Genomic DNA, 18,177 nt, shown 5'->3' on the forward strand with positions numbered 1-18,177 from the left:
GGAAAAGGTTACGGCGTTATATACGCAGCACCACCTCATCAGCTGGTATATGTTGATAATGTTACCCACAGTGGACGAGATGATATGATGGGATGCCCTCAGTGGCTTGATGATATTATGTACACCCATACCTATGCATGGCACGACACTTATACGCATGTGCATGACAATATAAACATTACAAAATTTACAAAGTTATTCAGATTTAAAAATGTGTTTCCTTATTCCATGTTTTATCTATGTCTTTTATGTACTAATTTTCATACCTTACATACTTAGTACATTTTTCGTACTGACCCCCTATTTCACGGGGCCTGTGTTTCATGCCTGCGGGGGCATGTAGGCAAGCTGACGGTCCCCTTTCTTAGGATTCTTGATCAGCGAGAGTTGGCGTGCTTCACTTGATCCGGAGCTGCTTTTGTTTTGGTACGATAAGTTTGTGTATATATATGTATATGGGTATGATGTGGCTCAGTCCCGTCTTTGTACAGTTATGTTTCTGTTAGAGGTCTGTGGACAGTATGTCTAGTTGGATTGTATGTGGCCTTGTCGGCTTTCAGTTTTGGATTTATAGTTGTCTATAAATCCAACTGTATTCAGGTTCATATCTTAGACGCATGCTTAGGGGTGTTTGACAGGTAGGACTCACCCGTCGCGGCCCATCGGTTTGGGTCGTGACAAAAGTGGTATCAGAGCAGTTCTGTCCTAGGGTTGTCTACAGATCGTGTTTAGTAGAGTCTTGTTTATGTGTGTGTCGTGCACCACACTTATAAACATGAGGCTACATGACATATAGGATGTTATCCACTCTTCTTATCCTAGATCGTGCAACATAAACAATTCATATTCCTAACGATTTGTTATATTTTCAGCGATGCTCTCCAAAGACTACAGCCACCCAGAAGGAAAAGTCCATGGCTGGTGAGACTACTAGTCGAGCGCCACAAGTTACCAGGGCTTGGGGAGAGTCTCATAGTGAGGTTCCATCTCAGACTTCATATAACCTACCCTTTCCAGAAGAGTTCTAAGGGGCACCAGCTCCAACGCCTGCCCCCGTACATTCACCACCTCAGCTGGATGCACCGGGTCAGGAGATGGGAGATGTTATTCAGCTATTAACCCAATTGTTAGCCGCGCAGGCTCGACATCAGGAAATAGGTATTGGTCATGTAGATAGGTCTGTCAGTGCGAGGGTTCGTGACTTCATTAATTTAGACCCTCCGATACTCACTAGAGCAAATCCGAACGAGGACCCTCAGGTATTTATTGATAGAGTGCAGAGGACGTTACGGGTAATGAATGCCACTGTGACTAAGTCAGTTGAGCTAGTTTCCTTTAGACTCTGAGATGTTGCAGTTAATTGGTATGAGTCTTGGGAATTATCCAGAGGTGAGGATGCCCCTCCAGCGGTATGGTAGGAATTTATAGAAGCTTTTCTTCATCATTATTTACCACCAGAGCTTAGACGAGCCAGGGTTGATATGTTCTTGACCCTTCGATAGGGTAACATGAGTGTTCGGGAGTACAGTCTTCAGTTTGATTCGTTGGCTAGGTATGCTCCCACTATTGTATCTAAGATGGAAGATCAAGTTCACCGGTTCGTGATGGGATTAGAGCCTTACTTGCTTAACGGTTGTATGTCGGTCTCACTTCAGCCATACATGGATATTTCTTCTATTCAGGTATACTCTCAGGGTATAGAGGAGCGTAAACAGAAACAGAGGGACGATCATGAGCATGATAGGGCCCAGAATAAGAAAGCGAGGTCTTCGGGTCCTTCTGGTGAGTTTCGAGGTGGTCAGAGGCAACAGTAACCGAGGTATCCAGCCTAGCCCTCGGCTAGCGCGCTCCCTCAGTTTGGCGATAAGAGATTTGATCGTTCTACATATTCAAGTTCTGGTCAGAATTTCAGGGCCTCAGGTTCTCAGTATAGGGGTGAGTCAAATGAAATGAGGCCACCCTTGCCACGATGTACTCAATGTAGTAAGCAGCATACCGGACAGTGCCGTATGGGATTAGGTGTTTGTTATACTTGTGGTTATCCGAGCCACGTTATGAGGGATTGTCCGATAAGAGGTGATGCAAGCATAACTCAGCCAGCGGGATCTATAGTTGGTTCGTCATCATCAGTACACCCTCTGGGCAAGGTCCCCAAGCACCAATGAGTCGTGGTAGAGGCAGAGGCGGAGCATCTAGCTCGAGCAGCCCTCAGAACCGCATTTATGCATTGGTAGGATGACAGGACCAAGAGTCATCAACTGATGTTGTTACAGGTAAATTATCAGTCTCCTCATATGATGTATATGCATTGATTGACCCAAGTTCCACCTTATCATACGTTACTCCGCTAGTTGCTGGTAAGTTTGGAATAAGACCTGAATTGGTTAAACCTTTTGAGGTATCTACACCTGTTGGGGACTCGGTGATAGCTAAGCAAGTATATATGGGTTGTATAATAGAGTTCATGGTCGACCTACCGTAGCAGACTTAATCGAGTTAGATATGGTAGAATTTGATGTTATAATGGGTATGGACTGGTTGGCTTCTTTTCATGCCAAAGTTGATTGCAGATCAAAGATAGTCCAATTTCAATTTCCAAGGGAGCCTGTTTTGGAGTGGAAAGGTAACACGGCATCGCCGAGAGGTAGATTTATTTCCTATCTCAAGGCAAGGAAGATGATCAATAAGGGTTGTACTTATCACTTAGTTCGGGTTCAGGATATGGAAGTAGAGTCACCAACCATTCAATCCATCCCTGTGGTGAATGAGTTTCCCGATGTTTTCCCTGATGAACTTCCAGGTCTCCCGCCAGAGCGAGAAATTGAGTTTTCTATTGACCTACTACCAGATACTCACCCAATATCTATTCCTCCTTATAGAATGGGCCCCGTATAGCTGAAAGAGTTGAAAGAATAATTAAAGGACTTACTTGAAAAAGGCTTTATCAGACCAAGTACGTCATCGTGGGGAGAACCTATTTTGTTTGTGAGAAAAAAAGATGGTTCCTTATGAATATGTATTGATTATAGGCAGCTGAATAAGGTGACGGTCAAGATTAAGTACCCCTCCCGAGAATTGATAATTTATTTGATCAGTTGCAAGGTGCCAAATGTTTTTCAAATATAGACTTGAGGTCTGGGTACCATCAGGTAAGGGTTAAGGATGAAGATATTCCGAAGACTGCATTCAGGACTAGATATGGGCACTTTTAGTTTCGGGTTATATCATTCGGTCTGACCAATGCCCCAGCAGTATTCATGGATTTGATGAACCGTGTGTTCAGGCCTTTCTTAGATCTGTTCGTAATTGTATTTATTGATGATATATTAGTGTATTCTCATTCAGAGGATAAGCATATTGGTCACCTGCGTACTGTGCTTAGAGTTCTACAAGAAGGGAAGTTGTATTCAAAATTTTCTAAATGTGAATTCTGGTTGAACTTTGTAGCTTTCCTTTGGCATGTTATTTTGGGTGAAGGTATCCGGGTGGATACACAAAAGATTGAGGCAGTAAAGACTTGTCCTAGACCCACAACACCGACGGATGTTCGTAGCTTTCTCGGTTTGGCAGGTTATTACAGGAGATTTGTGGAAGGATTTTCTTCCCTTTCAGCACCTTTAACAAATTTGACTCAGAAGGGAGCAAAGTTTTAATGGACCGACGCTTGCGAACGGAGTTTCTAGGCCTTAAAGGACAGATTAACTTCAGCACCGGTTCTAACACTTCTAGAAGGGACCGATGGTTATGTTTTCTATTGCGAAGCTTCAGGTATTGGATTGGGTTGTGTGCTGATGCAGCATGGTAAGGTTGTGGCTTATGCTTCTAGACAACTAAGAAAGCACGAGAAGAGCTACTTGACCCACGATTTAGAGTTAGCCGCGGTGATTCATGCACTAAAGATGTGGAGGCACTACTTGTATGGCATTCATGTTGATATCTATACGGACCATAGGAGCCTCTAGTACATCTTCAAGCAAAAGGAATTGAATTTTCATCAAAGGAGATGGTTGGAGATACTTAAAGACTATGACGTTGATATTTTATACCATCCGGAGAAGGCGAATGTAGTAGTCGACGCCCTCAGCCGTAGATCTATGGGTAGCCTATTATATTGACGGCCAGAAAATACGGGATAGCCCATGAGGTTCATCAGCTAGCTAGTCTTGGAGTTCGGTTACTGGACTCAGGTGACATTGGAATTACTCTTCAAGATACGGTAACATCCTCTTTAGTAACTGAGGTAAAGGAACGTCAGGATGAGGATCATGTGCTAGTTCATTATAGAGATACCACTCTTCAGAAGGAGAAGACACCATTTGAAATTACAAAAGATGGGATTCTCAGATGTCAAGGGCGATTATGTGTGCCTAATGTTGTAGGGCTGCGTTGGCAGATTATGGGAGAAACTCACTATTCTCATTATCTATCCATCCAGGAGCGACAAAGATGTATCATGACATCAGAGAAGTGTATTGGTGGGACGGAATGAAAAAGGATATAGCAGAATTTGTTGCCCAGTGTCCTAACTGTCAACATGTTAAGATTGAGCATCAAAAACCCGGTGGATTATTACAGGCTATGGAGATTCCGACTTGGAAATATGAAATAATCAATATGGACTTCATCGTAGGCTTACCTCTTACCCAATATAAATTCGATTCGATATGGGTGATTGTTGATAGGCTTACAAAGTCAGCCCATTTTCTACCCGTTAGAACTACATATTCCTCAGAGGATTATGCAAGGCTTTATATTAAGGAGATAGTACGACTGCATGGTGTCCCTGTATCTATTATCTCGGATAGAGGAGCTCAATTTACAGCTAACTTCTAGAAGTCCTTCCAAAAAGGATTGGGGACTCAAGTAAGTCTTAGTACGGCATTTCATACCCAGATAGACGGACAGGCTAAGCGTACTATTCAGACACTGGAGGATATGTTACGAGCTTGTGTAATAGACTTCAAAGATAGCTGGGATGATCATCTACTGCTTATTCAGTTTGCATATAATAATAGTTACCATTCCAGTATTCAGATGGCTCCATACGAAGCTCCTTATGGACGGAAGTGTAGGTCGCCTATATGGTGGTTTGATGTGGGAGAATCTAAATTACATGGGCCAGACCTAGTTCAACAAGCCATAGAAAAAGTAAAACATATCCAGGATCGACTATTGACAGCTCAGAGTCTTCAGAAGTCACATTCTGACGTGCGGCATCGAGATTTAGAGTTCGAGGTTGATGACTGGGTATTCTTAAAGGTGTCACCTATGAAGGGTGTGATGAGGTTTGGCAAGAAAGGCAAACTTAACCCACGGTATATTGGGCCTTATAGGATCATTCGGAGAGTGGTCCGAGTAGCTTATGAATTAGAATTGCCCTCGGAACTAGATCTGTCCATTCGGTTTTTCATGTATCTATGTTACGAAAGTGCATTGGCGATCCTACTCGAGTGGTGCCCACGAATGATGTACAGATTACAGAAGACTTATCATACGAGGAAGTTCCGATTGCCATCCTAGACCGACAAATCCGCAAGCTGCGAAATAAGGAGGTAGCCTTCGTGAAAGTACTTTGGAGAAACAACAATGTTGAAGAAATGACTTGGGAGGCCGAGGAAAACATGAAGTCTAGATATCTCTACCTATTTCCTCCTCCAGAGAAGGGTCCAACTGAGACGTCATAATCATAAGGTGTGTGTATAAATTCTTGTGTTGGTTATTGTCGTTGGTCATGTGAGGCCATTATCTTTATTCATAATTATGGTCTTGTGTGTCATTGGGTTTAAGCTTCTACGGGGAGAGTTGGTAGTGGTGTTGTTACAGAGACGACCTTGCCAAAGTTATATACATCATGGGGAGTTGAGCATTTGAGAATGAATGTTTCTAAAGAGGGGAGAATGTTACATCTCGCATTTTCATACATTAAAATTTCATTTTCAGTTAACCGACATAGACTCGGGGTGAGATCATCTTGACATTAACGTACTTAAGTTATTTATATCAAGCGATAAATAAGTGTTATGAAAGATAAAGGGGTACACGAATTAAAGAAAACGAGTTTCGTTGAAAGTGGACAGTTTGGAATAAAATATGGGTCGAGCGATAATACCCGATAATTATGAACTAGTACCATGCAAGGTACCATATGACCATGGTAGTATAATATATAAAGTAAATATGAATTATTTTAAAAATAAATAGAATTTTAAGTAATTTGTGGTAATTTTTAAATTATGCGGGTAATTGATTAATTACCGAGTAACAGAACATTACCCAGTTAACTAATAAGTGGATAAAAAATTAATATCCCACCCCCACCCCCACGTGACAAGAAGCTACAAGATTGGAAGTGACTAAGTAGTCATTTATGCTGCCACCTAGACATAAAGGAGTATGGCATGGATAACTATCCTAAAATTGTCCGGTTACAAGCAATATGAATAAAAAATGGAAACCAGAAACATTACTCCTTTCAAAAATCAAAGGAATCCAAAAACATTTCCTTCCAAACTTAAGAACCAGAACGTTTTCCTCTCAAATTTCAAGGAAACAAAAATGTGCTATTTCGTTCCAAAACTTTAGAAACCAAAAAACAAATTTCGTCCATGAATCTTGAAGGAGCAGAGGCAAATTTCGTTCAATCAACGAGGGGTTTCCAACAAAATATTATACGAAGTTTTCCCTACTTCAGGTATGTTAAGGCCCTCCCTTCTTTATTTGGGCATGGTCCAAGTTATACTGAAGAAACGAGCAAACATGCAGTTTCCATAAATTACTCTATTCATAGAAATAGTATGGTGTCTATATTCTTGATTCCCCATGAAAAATATTATTATCTTCTATTCAAGGGTCTCAAAGTAATACGCAGTTGGAAAAGTTTATATGGAAGAAATATTGAGATTTTTACGTATTTTTCATGCATTTCACTCATTTATACATGTGCATTGACACATGACCAGATGGCATTATATACGCGTATATATGTAAATATATGTATATGGGATATGGAAAAAGGTTACGGCATTATATATGCAGCACCACCTGATCAGCTGGTATATGTTGATGATGTTGCCCATAGTGGCCGAGATGATATGATGGGATGCCCTCAGTGGCTTGATGATATTATATACACCCATACCTATGCATGGCACGACACTTATACGCACATGCATGACATTATAAACATTACAAAATTTACAAAGTTATTCAGATTTAAAGATGTGTTTCCTTATTCCATATTTTATCTGTCTTTTACGTACTAATTTTCATGCCTTACATACTCAGAACATTTTTTGTACTGACGCCCTATTTCACGGGGCCTGCGTTTCATGCCTGCAGGTGCAAGTAGGCAAGCTGACGGTCCCCCTTCTTAGGATTCTTGATCAGCGAGAGTTGGTGTGCTCCACTTGATCCGGAGCTGCTTTTGTTTTGGTATGATACGTTTGTATATATATTTATATATATATATATATATATATGTGTGTGTGTGTGTGTGTGTGTGTGTGTGTGTGCATGTGTGTGTATGGGTATGACGTGGCTCAGTCTCATCTTTGTACAGTAATGTTTTTGTTAGAGGTTTGTGGACAGTATGTTTAGTTTGGTTGTATGTGGCCTTGTCGGCTTTCAGTTTTGGATGTATATTTGTCTATAGCAGCCTTGCCGGCTCGCCCACTGTATTTTGCATGTATACGTACATATGCCTTGATGGCAGGTTTCCTTCACGTATGTTAATTTCGTAATGTAGCAGATGTTATTCAGGTTCATATCTTAAACGCATGCTTAGGGGTGTTTGATAGGTAGGACTTAGGCACCCATTACGGCCCATCGGTTTGGGTCGTGAAACTTAGTCCTACATTCTCAAATAGAGACTAAGTCATAAAGGCATGAATCAGTGTTTGCAGCCACCAATTCCTTAGTTCTAGCAAGAACTAGGCTAAATACTACTAACACATACACATTCAAGCCCTAAAATTCAAGACCTATTAAATACCCACACTAGGGTTTGGTCACAACCCTAGATACAGATTTAGCTACTCATGAAAATAGCAGAAATCAAAGATAAAGAAAAGATAAAATCCATAATGCTAAATTAAAAGATGAAAATCTAAAGTTATAAGGTAAATCTTGTACAAAATTGCCCAAATAGGAAAAACTAGCCATCTCATGTGTTCGGCAAAATATAACTTAACCTAAAAATGTGAAAAAGATCTATTTATACTAGGCTAAAGTTTTTGGACAAAAATGCCCCTATAGAGGTTTCACGACAGCAGAATTCTGACCGCGGCTGCACTCTTGCTTTCGTGGTCGCGTAATATTGAGCGCGGTCCGTGTTTCTTCACATCTGAGACTAGGCTGGAACTTGTTTCGCCAAGCACATAATTGTAACCACGTCCGCATAATTGTGATGCGGTCAGTGCTTAACATTTTTGCCCTTTCAGTGAGCACTCTGAATCTAAGCAAATGCGGTCAGCGAAATACCAATCGCGGCTGCGGTAGTATTTTCGCGGCCGCCAATTTCCAGCACGGTCTGCGTCCATGTCTGTGCCCAAAATCCACCTCTCTGATTCTCCCTTTGGCGATCCGCGAATTCATGACCGCATCCGCGGTGACACTTTCGCGGCCGCACTTTTCTGTAGCGGTCCGCGTTCTATAGTCTTGGCCTAGCCTTGGTCTTCATTCAGGTTTTGACTCCTTTATGAGTTTATCATGGCCACTTTTGCTCATTGTGAACAATCCCTGCAAGCAAGCATATTATGTTAGTTTTTGGGGATACCTTTACGCATTTAAAGCCCACAACGCAAGTAAAAATAGAGCAAATAATGGTTAAAATCCTCACTTATCAACTCCCCCAACTTAAGCGTTTGCTTGTCCTCAAGCAAATAAGGTAATTCCCACCCCCACTTCAACAAAACATAAGGATATTTCAACTGCCTAATGCAAATCAAACATGCATCAATTGGGACTAACAATTACCCTTAACACAAATGAATTATCAACATTACACAACCTTTTGAGTACCATAGTTCTAGTACGACACAGGAGCATCAAGAGTTGACTTATCTCACCAAGGAAGCTCGCTCTACTACGTAGGTTATTGTGGAACCCAAACTCTTCCTCTTCTACTCTCCATAAGCAAATCTCACTTTAGATTGTAGCACTCAAAACAAGGATTGTGGAGAAGTACGTTCATCTCTCTCAAGCGAAGGTCACAAGTTCGGCTCTAAGTACCATAAGCTTGTCCCTTATGTAAATTACCACTAATGTAAGCTCACTCAACTCAAAATCATATAGGGCTTTTGTAGTAATGTAATGAAGGCTTTTGGTTCAAGGTAGGACTTAGTGGCATATAATGGTTTCATCTTTCCTTAAGCACTCCATTTTCTCATTTTGGCTCACAATTTCTTGACTCTTTGAGACATTTTCTTCTTCCTTAGGGGAACTAGAGAGAGAAACTGTCACTCTTTCTTGCTCATGACGATCATTTTTCTCCTTTACTAATCTTTCCATTCCTTTCGTCATTGCTTTCTTTGAATCCCTTCACTTTTTCCATTTTATTCACTTTCTTTTTGACAAAATTCTTTTTGGCTTTTCTTTCTTTTCTTTTGCCTTTCCTTTTCTTCATTTTTTACCTTTTATCACATTCACATTCCTCGTCTCTCCCCCAAACGTATGCTTTTGCCAATTGCGAATGTTAAAGAAAGATTGGGTACCATGAGAGGGTCATTATAGAACGGATAAAGGCTTTTATCATGGTTATTGAAAGAAAAAGGACTTTGGCTCAATGGGGTTTACTAGGGATATCATATTTGGTAGTCTATGGATGTTTTTAAGATTCAAATTAGATCAAGGAGAGACTATACTCATTTCTCAAGTTGAGCTACACTTAGAATTTTGCCTAGACAAACATTCAGGGCATGTTCTAGACTATTGGCACGGGACATGGACTCGCAATTTAATACCTCACCTCACAAGCTGTTGGATTGTTAAAGAGAACAGAGTTGAGGGCCCACAACAACCTTAGCTATGATTGAGCATCACAAATGGCTTCAAGAAGCCACTCGATGATTGTTTAATCGACATAAGAGTCTAAAGGTCACCACTAGAACTATTCTTTGCAAATCAACTTGTTTCTAACCATAAGGTCGAAGGTAAATGTGTTAGGCCCAAGTGAAGCTTGTCTGAGACACTTTTATTCACTACTACTATTTACACCAAACATAAAAAACATACTCAATCCCCTAAGAAGGTTGTCACGCCATCCATCATCGGGAAGAGCCACCCCGTTCACACAACATCCACCTTTGGAAAGAACCATAGCATTAAAAACACCAAAGGTTTATTGTCCACATAAAATGTAAAAAGAAGCTAACAACTTAACAAGAAACTACTAAGAGAAATAAGAAGCTATGACGTAAAATACGGAAATCAACAGAAGTAAAATACAAAATTGAAGTAAAGCGAATATTTACATAAATGAAAGTGAATATATACATCAAATGGTAAAAACATATACATACCAAATGTGAAAGTAACTAATATATACATACCAAAAGTAAAATAAAGAGAAGTAAATAAAGAAAAAGAGTCATAGTTATTACATACCAAATTAAAATAGACCACCACCCCCCCAAATAAAAGATAGCATTGTTCTCAATGTTAAAAGCAAAATAAGTTTAGGGGATGGGTTAGAGAGTAAAGAAAACTCCCTATGTGGTCTGCATCGGGTCCGTCACATGAGAGGGGTCCTCGGACTGCATAGGATCAGCATCTCCCTCTGGTTACTCTAACTGGATCACCAAATCTGACTGGGGGACCATGGGGTTGCGGAGCATCTAGATCAACTCCACAGCACTATGTGTAGCTGCAGCTAGCTCCTCAGACTGGCCAGCTGCTGGTACCTGCTGCTCTGTTGCATGTGCTGCTGAGACTTGCTCCTCTATGAGCAAATCTAGTGGGATATCAACAACATATGTGAACTTCTCTACATCTTTCCTAAGCTGCTCCACTGATTCCTTTGAAGCCCGAGTCTTCTTCATCTTCTTGACTTTCTTGCCCGAGTCCTTTATAGCCCTTCCATGAATATCCAAAGTATCCATGATCTTCTGTTGGTTGTACAGGAGCTTCTTCTGGTTGTCCAGAAGCTCCTTCAACGACTTCTCTACTGATGAAGGCACCTGAGGCTATACCGGGGCTGACTGTGATGCCACTGTGCTGGATAAAATAGACAGCTTTGATGTAGTTGTCTGCATCTAGTTGTTGATGCTAGACAAAGTCTGAGAAACTTGTAGTGCAATCTAAGGGTATGTGGAAGAAGATGGCACAGACAACGGCATGGTGATGGATGACCCATATAAAGGAGGAGGTATGGCAGAAGATCCCCCTACCGTGGAAGGCTCTGACCTGACAGTTATTACCCTTGGCTCTTTAGACTGGCCAGTGGAGATAGCAGCTTTACCCCTTTCTCTATGGTTGTCCGGTCCTTTTGTGCTATACCAGGAGAAGGTCTTCTTTGGCTTTGTCTTTGTATCATAGATCTTCTTCTCGACTCCTTGGTCCTCGAAGTACATGGTGAGGAAGTTGGGATAGGGATAAGACCTTTCTTCCTTTCTGACTACCTTCGTAATGTGATAGTACATGAGGTTCCCCACATTGATAGGAAACCCTGCCATGATGGATGCAATCAAGACACATCGGGTGAGTGGGAGGACATTGTCAGGCTGACACGGATCCAACCAGCTACACACAAAGGTATACCACCCCTTGGCTTCAAAACTGAGGGTGTTTCTGCATATTGGGACTCCGGCTGTGAGCCATGTCGATGTCGTCCCTGGGGCTAATATTTTCGCCAACCATGGACAGGTTGCTTCATCAAACACCAGTTTCTCCAAGTACTGCATAGCTTCCACATTCTCAAATCCAGCATACTCATTCAATGTACGACCATCAAACCGAATCTTCAAGTTCCAGACCTTTGTCGCAGTGGTGCCCTTTTTGATGTAGGCAACATTTACATGGAATTCCTTGACAAGATATTAATTGGCATTCAGAACCTTGCTGGTAAACCATTTCCACCCTACTCTCTCCTCAAACTGCCTTTTTACATTTGGATTGTGGGGAAAGAGGTCTCTCTCTATAAATTGCCTCTCAAGGGTGAGAGACCTTTGGGGCCACCATTCTCGGAACTTTTGGTAGGCTAACTCACTCACAAATCTGTCAGCCCACACCTCGGCTTTTCTGGATCTAGCCAATCCCATAATATTGGTGTCACCCCCTCTCCCGTCATCCAGGATCTCTTCATCATCATCTACCGGATTGCGTGTAGCTGGTGCAGCCGAAGTTGTAGCAGGTGGGGAAGATGGTGTCGAACCCTCACTACCTTCCTCTGAGCCATCAGATGACTCAGAAGAGGAGGTAGTCTTATCCCTCAACTGGTATATCCTCAAGAAATGTGTGGGGATATGAGTGGGCACAGAGTCTCCTTCCGAAGCTTCCCAGGAAGGGACATTCTCACTAGTATCTGAGTGGTCTGCTGCTCTATCCGCATCTTTTATGGAAGCTCTCATCTCCCCAAATGATTTTTGGACTGTTGGGGGTATCTTGGTCTTTCCTTTTCCCCTACCTTGGGAGGGTTCTGCCCTCTCTTTAGATGTATCGCTTCTACCTCTGGATCGGACCATTGTCTGCAGCAAACAAGCAAAGAAGAACAGTCAGAACAAAGCTTCAAGTATGTTAAAAATAGTGCATTTGAAATACAGAAGCTACTTCTCAGAACTAGGCACCGCGGACCGCAAAAAAGTGAACGCGGCCGCGAAGTGCCCATTGTAGACTGCGAAAAAGTAACTGCGACCGCAAAGAGGTTAGGATCAGACTACTAACCCTCTGATCTTTGATCATCGCAGATCGCAAAAAAGTAGACACGACCATGAATGAACAACCGCAGACAACGAAAAAGTAGACGCGGTCGCTAAAGCTATTATCAGACTTCTTTAAAGCTTAAGAGCGCGGACCGTAAATTTTGGGATGCAGCCGCATAAATTTAAATGTGGGCCGCAAAAAAATCATCGCATCTGTGAACATACATACACACTCAGGTCCCACAAATTAGGGGACAGCGGTCCGCAAAAAAGTGGACCGCGGACCCTAAAACTCAAACAAAACTGGCACTAACGAACATGTGTAAGCTAAGGTTTTCACTAAACGCAAAAATTAATGTAATTACAAGCATAGTTAATAACCCTATCCCCCATTACGCATGTAAAAATTACCCATATAAATTTAGGCCTCAATTTGCAATTATTGCAAGTATTAAAACCCTAACTAAAAAGAAAAAATTAAAACTAAGAGAAAAGAAGAGCAAATTATGAAAGCAATGCGATGATTTGAGCATACCAGTTGTGAATTAAGAGGAAATTGGACTCTTGATTAGGGAAATGAGATTGAGTTCCAAATAGATGAAGGTGAATTTCGGTGAGAATTTAGGGTTCGAAAAGGGTAAAAGGTCTAGGGACCTCCTATTTATACTTAGCAGATGTGGACCCTATAAACTTATCTGAACGCGGCCGCGAAATTCTACTGCGGTCCACGTTCTTTTACCTAATAAAGAATAGCCTCAAGTCATTGGCCGCAGTCCGTGAAATTATGAACGCGGCCGTAGAATTCATCACCGACCGCCAAACTATGAACGCGGACGCGAACTCAACTTCAGAGAGCTGGTATATTGAGCTCTTCAAGTACGTGTCCGCGAACAAAAAGTGCCCCCATGTATTGCTACCACGGATCGCAAGATTTTGGGCACGGTCTGTGAAATTCCCCATACTTAGGCAAATTTTTCCAGCCAAAGTCATGCACTGCACAAGCAATTCCTACACAAACTTCACAACCAGTTAGTCCAAAACAAAGTCTAATCTTAGAAGAAAAATACATGGGTTGCCTCCCAAGAAGCGTTTGATTTAATGTCACGACACGACACATATTACCATCATTCACTTGAAATAGATCAATGCCACAACGTGGCCATCATCAACTTTACCAAGGTAGTGCTTCACTCGATGCCTATTAATTCTAAAGATTTCACCATTTTTGTTTTTCAAATCAAGAGAACCAAACAGAGTAACATGCACCACTTCAAAAGGGCCACTCCATTTTGACTTGAGCTTTCCCGGAAACAGTCGTAACCGAGAGTTGAATAGAAGAACCAAGTCACCCTCCTTGAATTCTTTGTTCCATGCATATTTGTCATGTAAGTACTTCATCTTGTCTTTATACAAGGACGAGCTGGAATAAGCATGAAATCGGAACTTATCAAGTTCATTTAGTTGCTCTACCCGGAGATTTGCTGCTACATCCCATTCAAGGTTTAACTTCTTCAGTTCCCACATGGCTTTATGCTCTAATTCCACTGGGAGGTGACATGCTTTCCCAAATACCAACTGATATGGGGCCATACCAATTGGAGTCTTGTAAGTTGTTCTATAGGCCCATAAAGCATCGTCAAGTTTCCTTGACCAATCAGTCCGGTTTGCATTGACAGTCTTAGAAAGAATATTCTTGATCTCCCTGTTGGAGACCTCAACCTATCCACTTGCTTGGGGGTGATAGTGAGTTGACACCTTGTGAGTAACACCATACTTGGAGAGTAAGGCTTTGTTACAAAAATGAGAACTCCCATCACTGATGATCACCCTTGGAGTGCCAAACCTTGTGAATATATTTTTTTTTTAAGAAAGCCACCACACTCCGTGCTTCATTGTTGGGCAAAGACATAACTTCAAACCATTTGGAGACATAATCCACAGTAATAAGAATATAGGTGTTCCCACATGAACTCACAAATGGACCCATAAAGTCGATACCCCATACATCAAAAATATCAATCTCAAGAATAGTGGCGAGAGGCATTTCATCCTTCTTGGAAATTTCACCAGCTCTCTGACACTCATCACATCTCTTAGCAAGCTCACTAGCATCTTTATACAAGGTAGGCCAATAAAATCCACAGCTGAGAACGTTTGAAGCAGTTCTCGCTCCACCATGACGACCACCGTAGGTGAGGAATGGCAAACATCAAGAATACTCATTTGCTCATCTTCCTGAACATATCTCCGGATCACACCATCATTACAAATCTTGAAAAGATATGGCTTGTCTCAATAATAATCCAAGTTGTCCCATTTAATCTTCTTCCTTTGGTTAGAAGAGAGATCACTCAGGACAATGCTGGTCACAAGAAAGTTAGCCACATCGGTGAACCAAGGCATACTATTTAAAGACACGGAGAGGATTTATTCATCTGGAAATGAATCATTAATTTCGAGGCCATCATGGGGCCTCCCCTCCTCTTCCAAGCGGGACAAGTAGTCCGCCACTTGATTTTCACTCCCTTTTCGATCAATAATTTCAAGGTCAAACTCTTGAAGCAGAAGAACCCATCTCATCAACCTAGCCTTAGAGTCTTTTTTTCTTAATCAAGTAACAGAGTGCCTCGTGATAAGTGTGCACAATCACTTTGGTACCCATGAGATATGGCCTGAACTTTTTCATGGCGAAGACAATGGCTAATAACTCTTTCTCGGTCACCATATAATTGACTTGGGCGTCATTCATCATTTTGCTTCCATAATAGGCCGGATGAAATATCTTGTTGATCATTTGCCCCAAAACCGCTCCTACCGCAATGTCACTAGCATCGCACATGAGCTCAAATGGTAAGCTCCAATTGGGTGCGGTAATGATGGGAGTGGTAGTCAATCTACACTTGAGAAACTCAAAAGCTTTCATGCAATCATCATTGAACACAAACTTTGCATTTTTCTTCCAACAACTTGCACAAGGGATTCACCACCTTTGAGAAATCCTTGATGAACTGACGGTAGAACCCCGCATGCCCTAGAACAATCCTCACTCCTTTGATGGCAGTAGGAGGAGGGAGTTTTGAAATAACTTCAATCTTCCCCTTGTCTACTTCGATACTGTTCTTTGAGATCTTATTGTTGAGGACAATGCCCTCCTCGGCCATAAAGTAGCACTTTTCCCAATTAAGCACTAGGTTGGTCTCTTCACATCGGGACAATACTTTGTCAAGATTATCCAAGCATTCTTCAAAGGAGTCACCCACAACACTAAAATCATCCATGAACACTTCGAGGAAGTCCTCCACCATATCCGTAAATATTGCCATCATACACCGCTGAAAGGTAGCCGGTGCATTACACAAACCAAACGGCATCTGTGAGAATGCATATGTGCCATACGGACATGTAAATGTGGTTTTCTCTTGGTTTTCTAGTGCAATTAGAATCTAGTTGTAATATGAGTATCCATCCAAAAAGCAATAGTAGGCACGCCTGGCAAGTTTATCCAATATTTGATCAAGAAAGGGCAATGGAAAATGGTCTTTACGGGTCACTTTGTTAAGCTTTTGGTAATCCATGCATACCCTCCATCCGGTGATAGTCCTAGTGGGGATCAATTCATTTTTATCATTTGTGACCACAGTCATACCCCCCCTCCCCCTTCTTTGGCACACATTGCACCGACGAAGTCCATGAACTGTCTGAAATGGGGTACACAACCCCTGCATCTAGCCACTTGATAATTTCCTTCTTGACGACCTATTTCATGGCCTCATTCAACCTCCTTTGATGTTCCATGGAGAGTTTGTCATCATTCTCTAGTATAATTTTGTGTATGTAAAAGGCGGGGCTTATACCCCAAATGTCAGCCAAAGTCCATCCAATTGCCTTCTTTCTTCTTTGGAGAACTGCAAGGGTGGCATCTACCTGCACGTTAGTTAAGTACGAGGAAAGAATAACAGGTAAAGTTGAACAAGGGCCCAAGAATTCATACCTGATGTATGAAGGGAAGGCTTCAACTCCAATATGGGAGGCTCCTCGATTGAGGGCTTTGTTGGTGGAGTCTTTCGGTTCTAAATATCCAAGGAAAGTTTCTGGGGCTCATATATGTATGAACCCATTCCTTGCAAAGCATTGACATATTCCACCAAACCTTCATCCTCAGTCACATCATGGTTCAACAACATAGCTTCCAAAGGGTCCTCCACATTAATCACAGCATCGGTGTCTTCGACAATCACCTCGGTCACAATATCCACAAATGAACATGCTTCGTTGCTATTGGGCTGCCTCATTGACTTGCAGACATGGAACACAATTTTTTCATCACCCACCCGTAAGGTGAGCTCCCTTGCTTCCACATCAACTAAAGCCTTCCATGTAGCTAGGAAAGGTCTCGGGGACATGATCGCCACCTCATAGTCAACCTCACAGTCAAGTATCACAAAATCTGCGAGAAATATGAACTTGTCGACCCATACTAGCACATCATCTATTATCCCCAATGGCCTCTCCATTGTCCTATCCGGCATTTGCAACATCATGTATGTGGGCCTTGGTTGCCCAATCCCTAATGTCTTGAACACATAATATGGCGTCAAGTTAATGCTTACCCTCAAGTCGCACAAAGCTTTGGCGAAATCGGCACTACCAATAGTGCACGGGATTGTAAAAGCATCAGGGTCCTCTAGCTTTGGGGATATGGAATGTACAATGTCACTGACTTGGTGCGTTATCTTGATCATTTCATAATTCATGGATCTCTTCTTTTTTACCAAGTCTTTCATAAACTTGGCATATCCTGGCATTTGTTCTAGAGCTTCCACCAAAGGCACATTTATGGACAAACTTTTCATCATATCAATAAATTTCTTGAACTGGTTCTTATTGTTTTGTTTTGCAAGCCTTTGAAGGTATGGTGGAGGAGGCCTTGGCAAAGGAGACTTGGCTTTGGGCACTAACGTTTCCGGTATGTCTATCATATGTTCCTTAAACGAGTTTATTTTGTGTTTCCTCCATGTTGTCATCAATGTCAATCCTCACTTCTTCATTCATATTCTTATAACTCACTTGCACATCATTGCTTTGCTCATCATCATCTTGCACCAACACATCATCACTCATAACCTTTTTTGCACTAGAGGTACTAGCATCTCCACCTCTACCACTTCTTGTAGTCACCGCCATAGCATGGCCCATATTGTTCCCTCCCTTCGAGTTTACTACCGTGTCACTAGGTAGTGCCCCCTTTAGGGAGAGTATTCAAAGCTTGAGAAATTTGGCCAAGTTGGACCTCCAAGTTGCAGATAGAAGTATTATGGGATGC

The 18,177-nt window shown here is 41.8% G+C and overlaps 2 protein-coding genes across 2 annotated transcripts; both read right to left on the reverse strand.

Moving 5' to 3' along the window:
• Positions 1 to 13,982: 13,982 nt before the first annotated feature.
• On the reverse strand, positions 13,983 to 16,159 carry LOC138883465 (uncharacterized). Its single transcript, XM_070164154.1, has 3 exons — positions 15,822 to 16,159; positions 14,774 to 14,998; positions 13,983 to 14,499 (listed from the first exon to the last, which is right to left on the reverse strand). Exons 1-3 carry the CDS (start codon positions 16,157 to 16,159, stop codon positions 13,983 to 13,985), a joined length of 1,080 nt encoding a protein of 359 aa, XP_070020255.1.
• A 765-nt stretch (positions 16,160 to 16,924) lies between these two features.
• LOC138883466 (uncharacterized) lies at positions 16,925 to 17,659 on the reverse strand. The gene has a single exon (XM_070164155.1). It carries the CDS (start codon positions 17,657 to 17,659, stop codon positions 16,925 to 16,927), a length of 735 nt encoding a protein of 244 aa, XP_070020256.1.
• Between the last annotated feature and the right edge of the window lie 518 nt (positions 17,660 to 18,177).

The sequence above is a fragment of the Nicotiana sylvestris genome, chromosome 12 (assembly GCF_000393655.2).
Source record: "Nicotiana sylvestris chromosome 12, ASM39365v2, whole genome shotgun sequence".
NCBI lineage: Eukaryota > Viridiplantae > Streptophyta > Magnoliopsida > Solanales > Solanaceae > Nicotiana > Nicotiana sylvestris.

What these genes read in the sequence shown, in the direction of transcription:
- LOC138883465 (XM_070164154.1), bottom strand. Translation starts at nt 16,159, where the DNA reads ATGGTGGAGGACTTCCTCGAAGTGTTCATGGATGATTTTAGTGTTGTG. An exon ending in GTGGTGAATCCCTTGTGCAA is followed by an intron (nt 14,999 to 15,821) that starts GTTGTTGGAAGA and finishes AAACGTTCTCAG; the next exon opens with CTGTGGATTTTATTGGCCTA. An exon ending in GTGGATTATGTCTCCAAATG is followed by an intron (nt 14,500 to 14,773) that starts GTTTGAAGTTAT and finishes TGATTGGTCAAG; the next exon opens with GAAACTTGACGATGCTTTAT.
- LOC138883466 (XM_070164155.1), bottom strand. Translation starts at nt 17,659, where the DNA reads ATGCCAGGATATGCCAAGTTTATGAAAGACTTGGTAAAAAAGAAGAGA.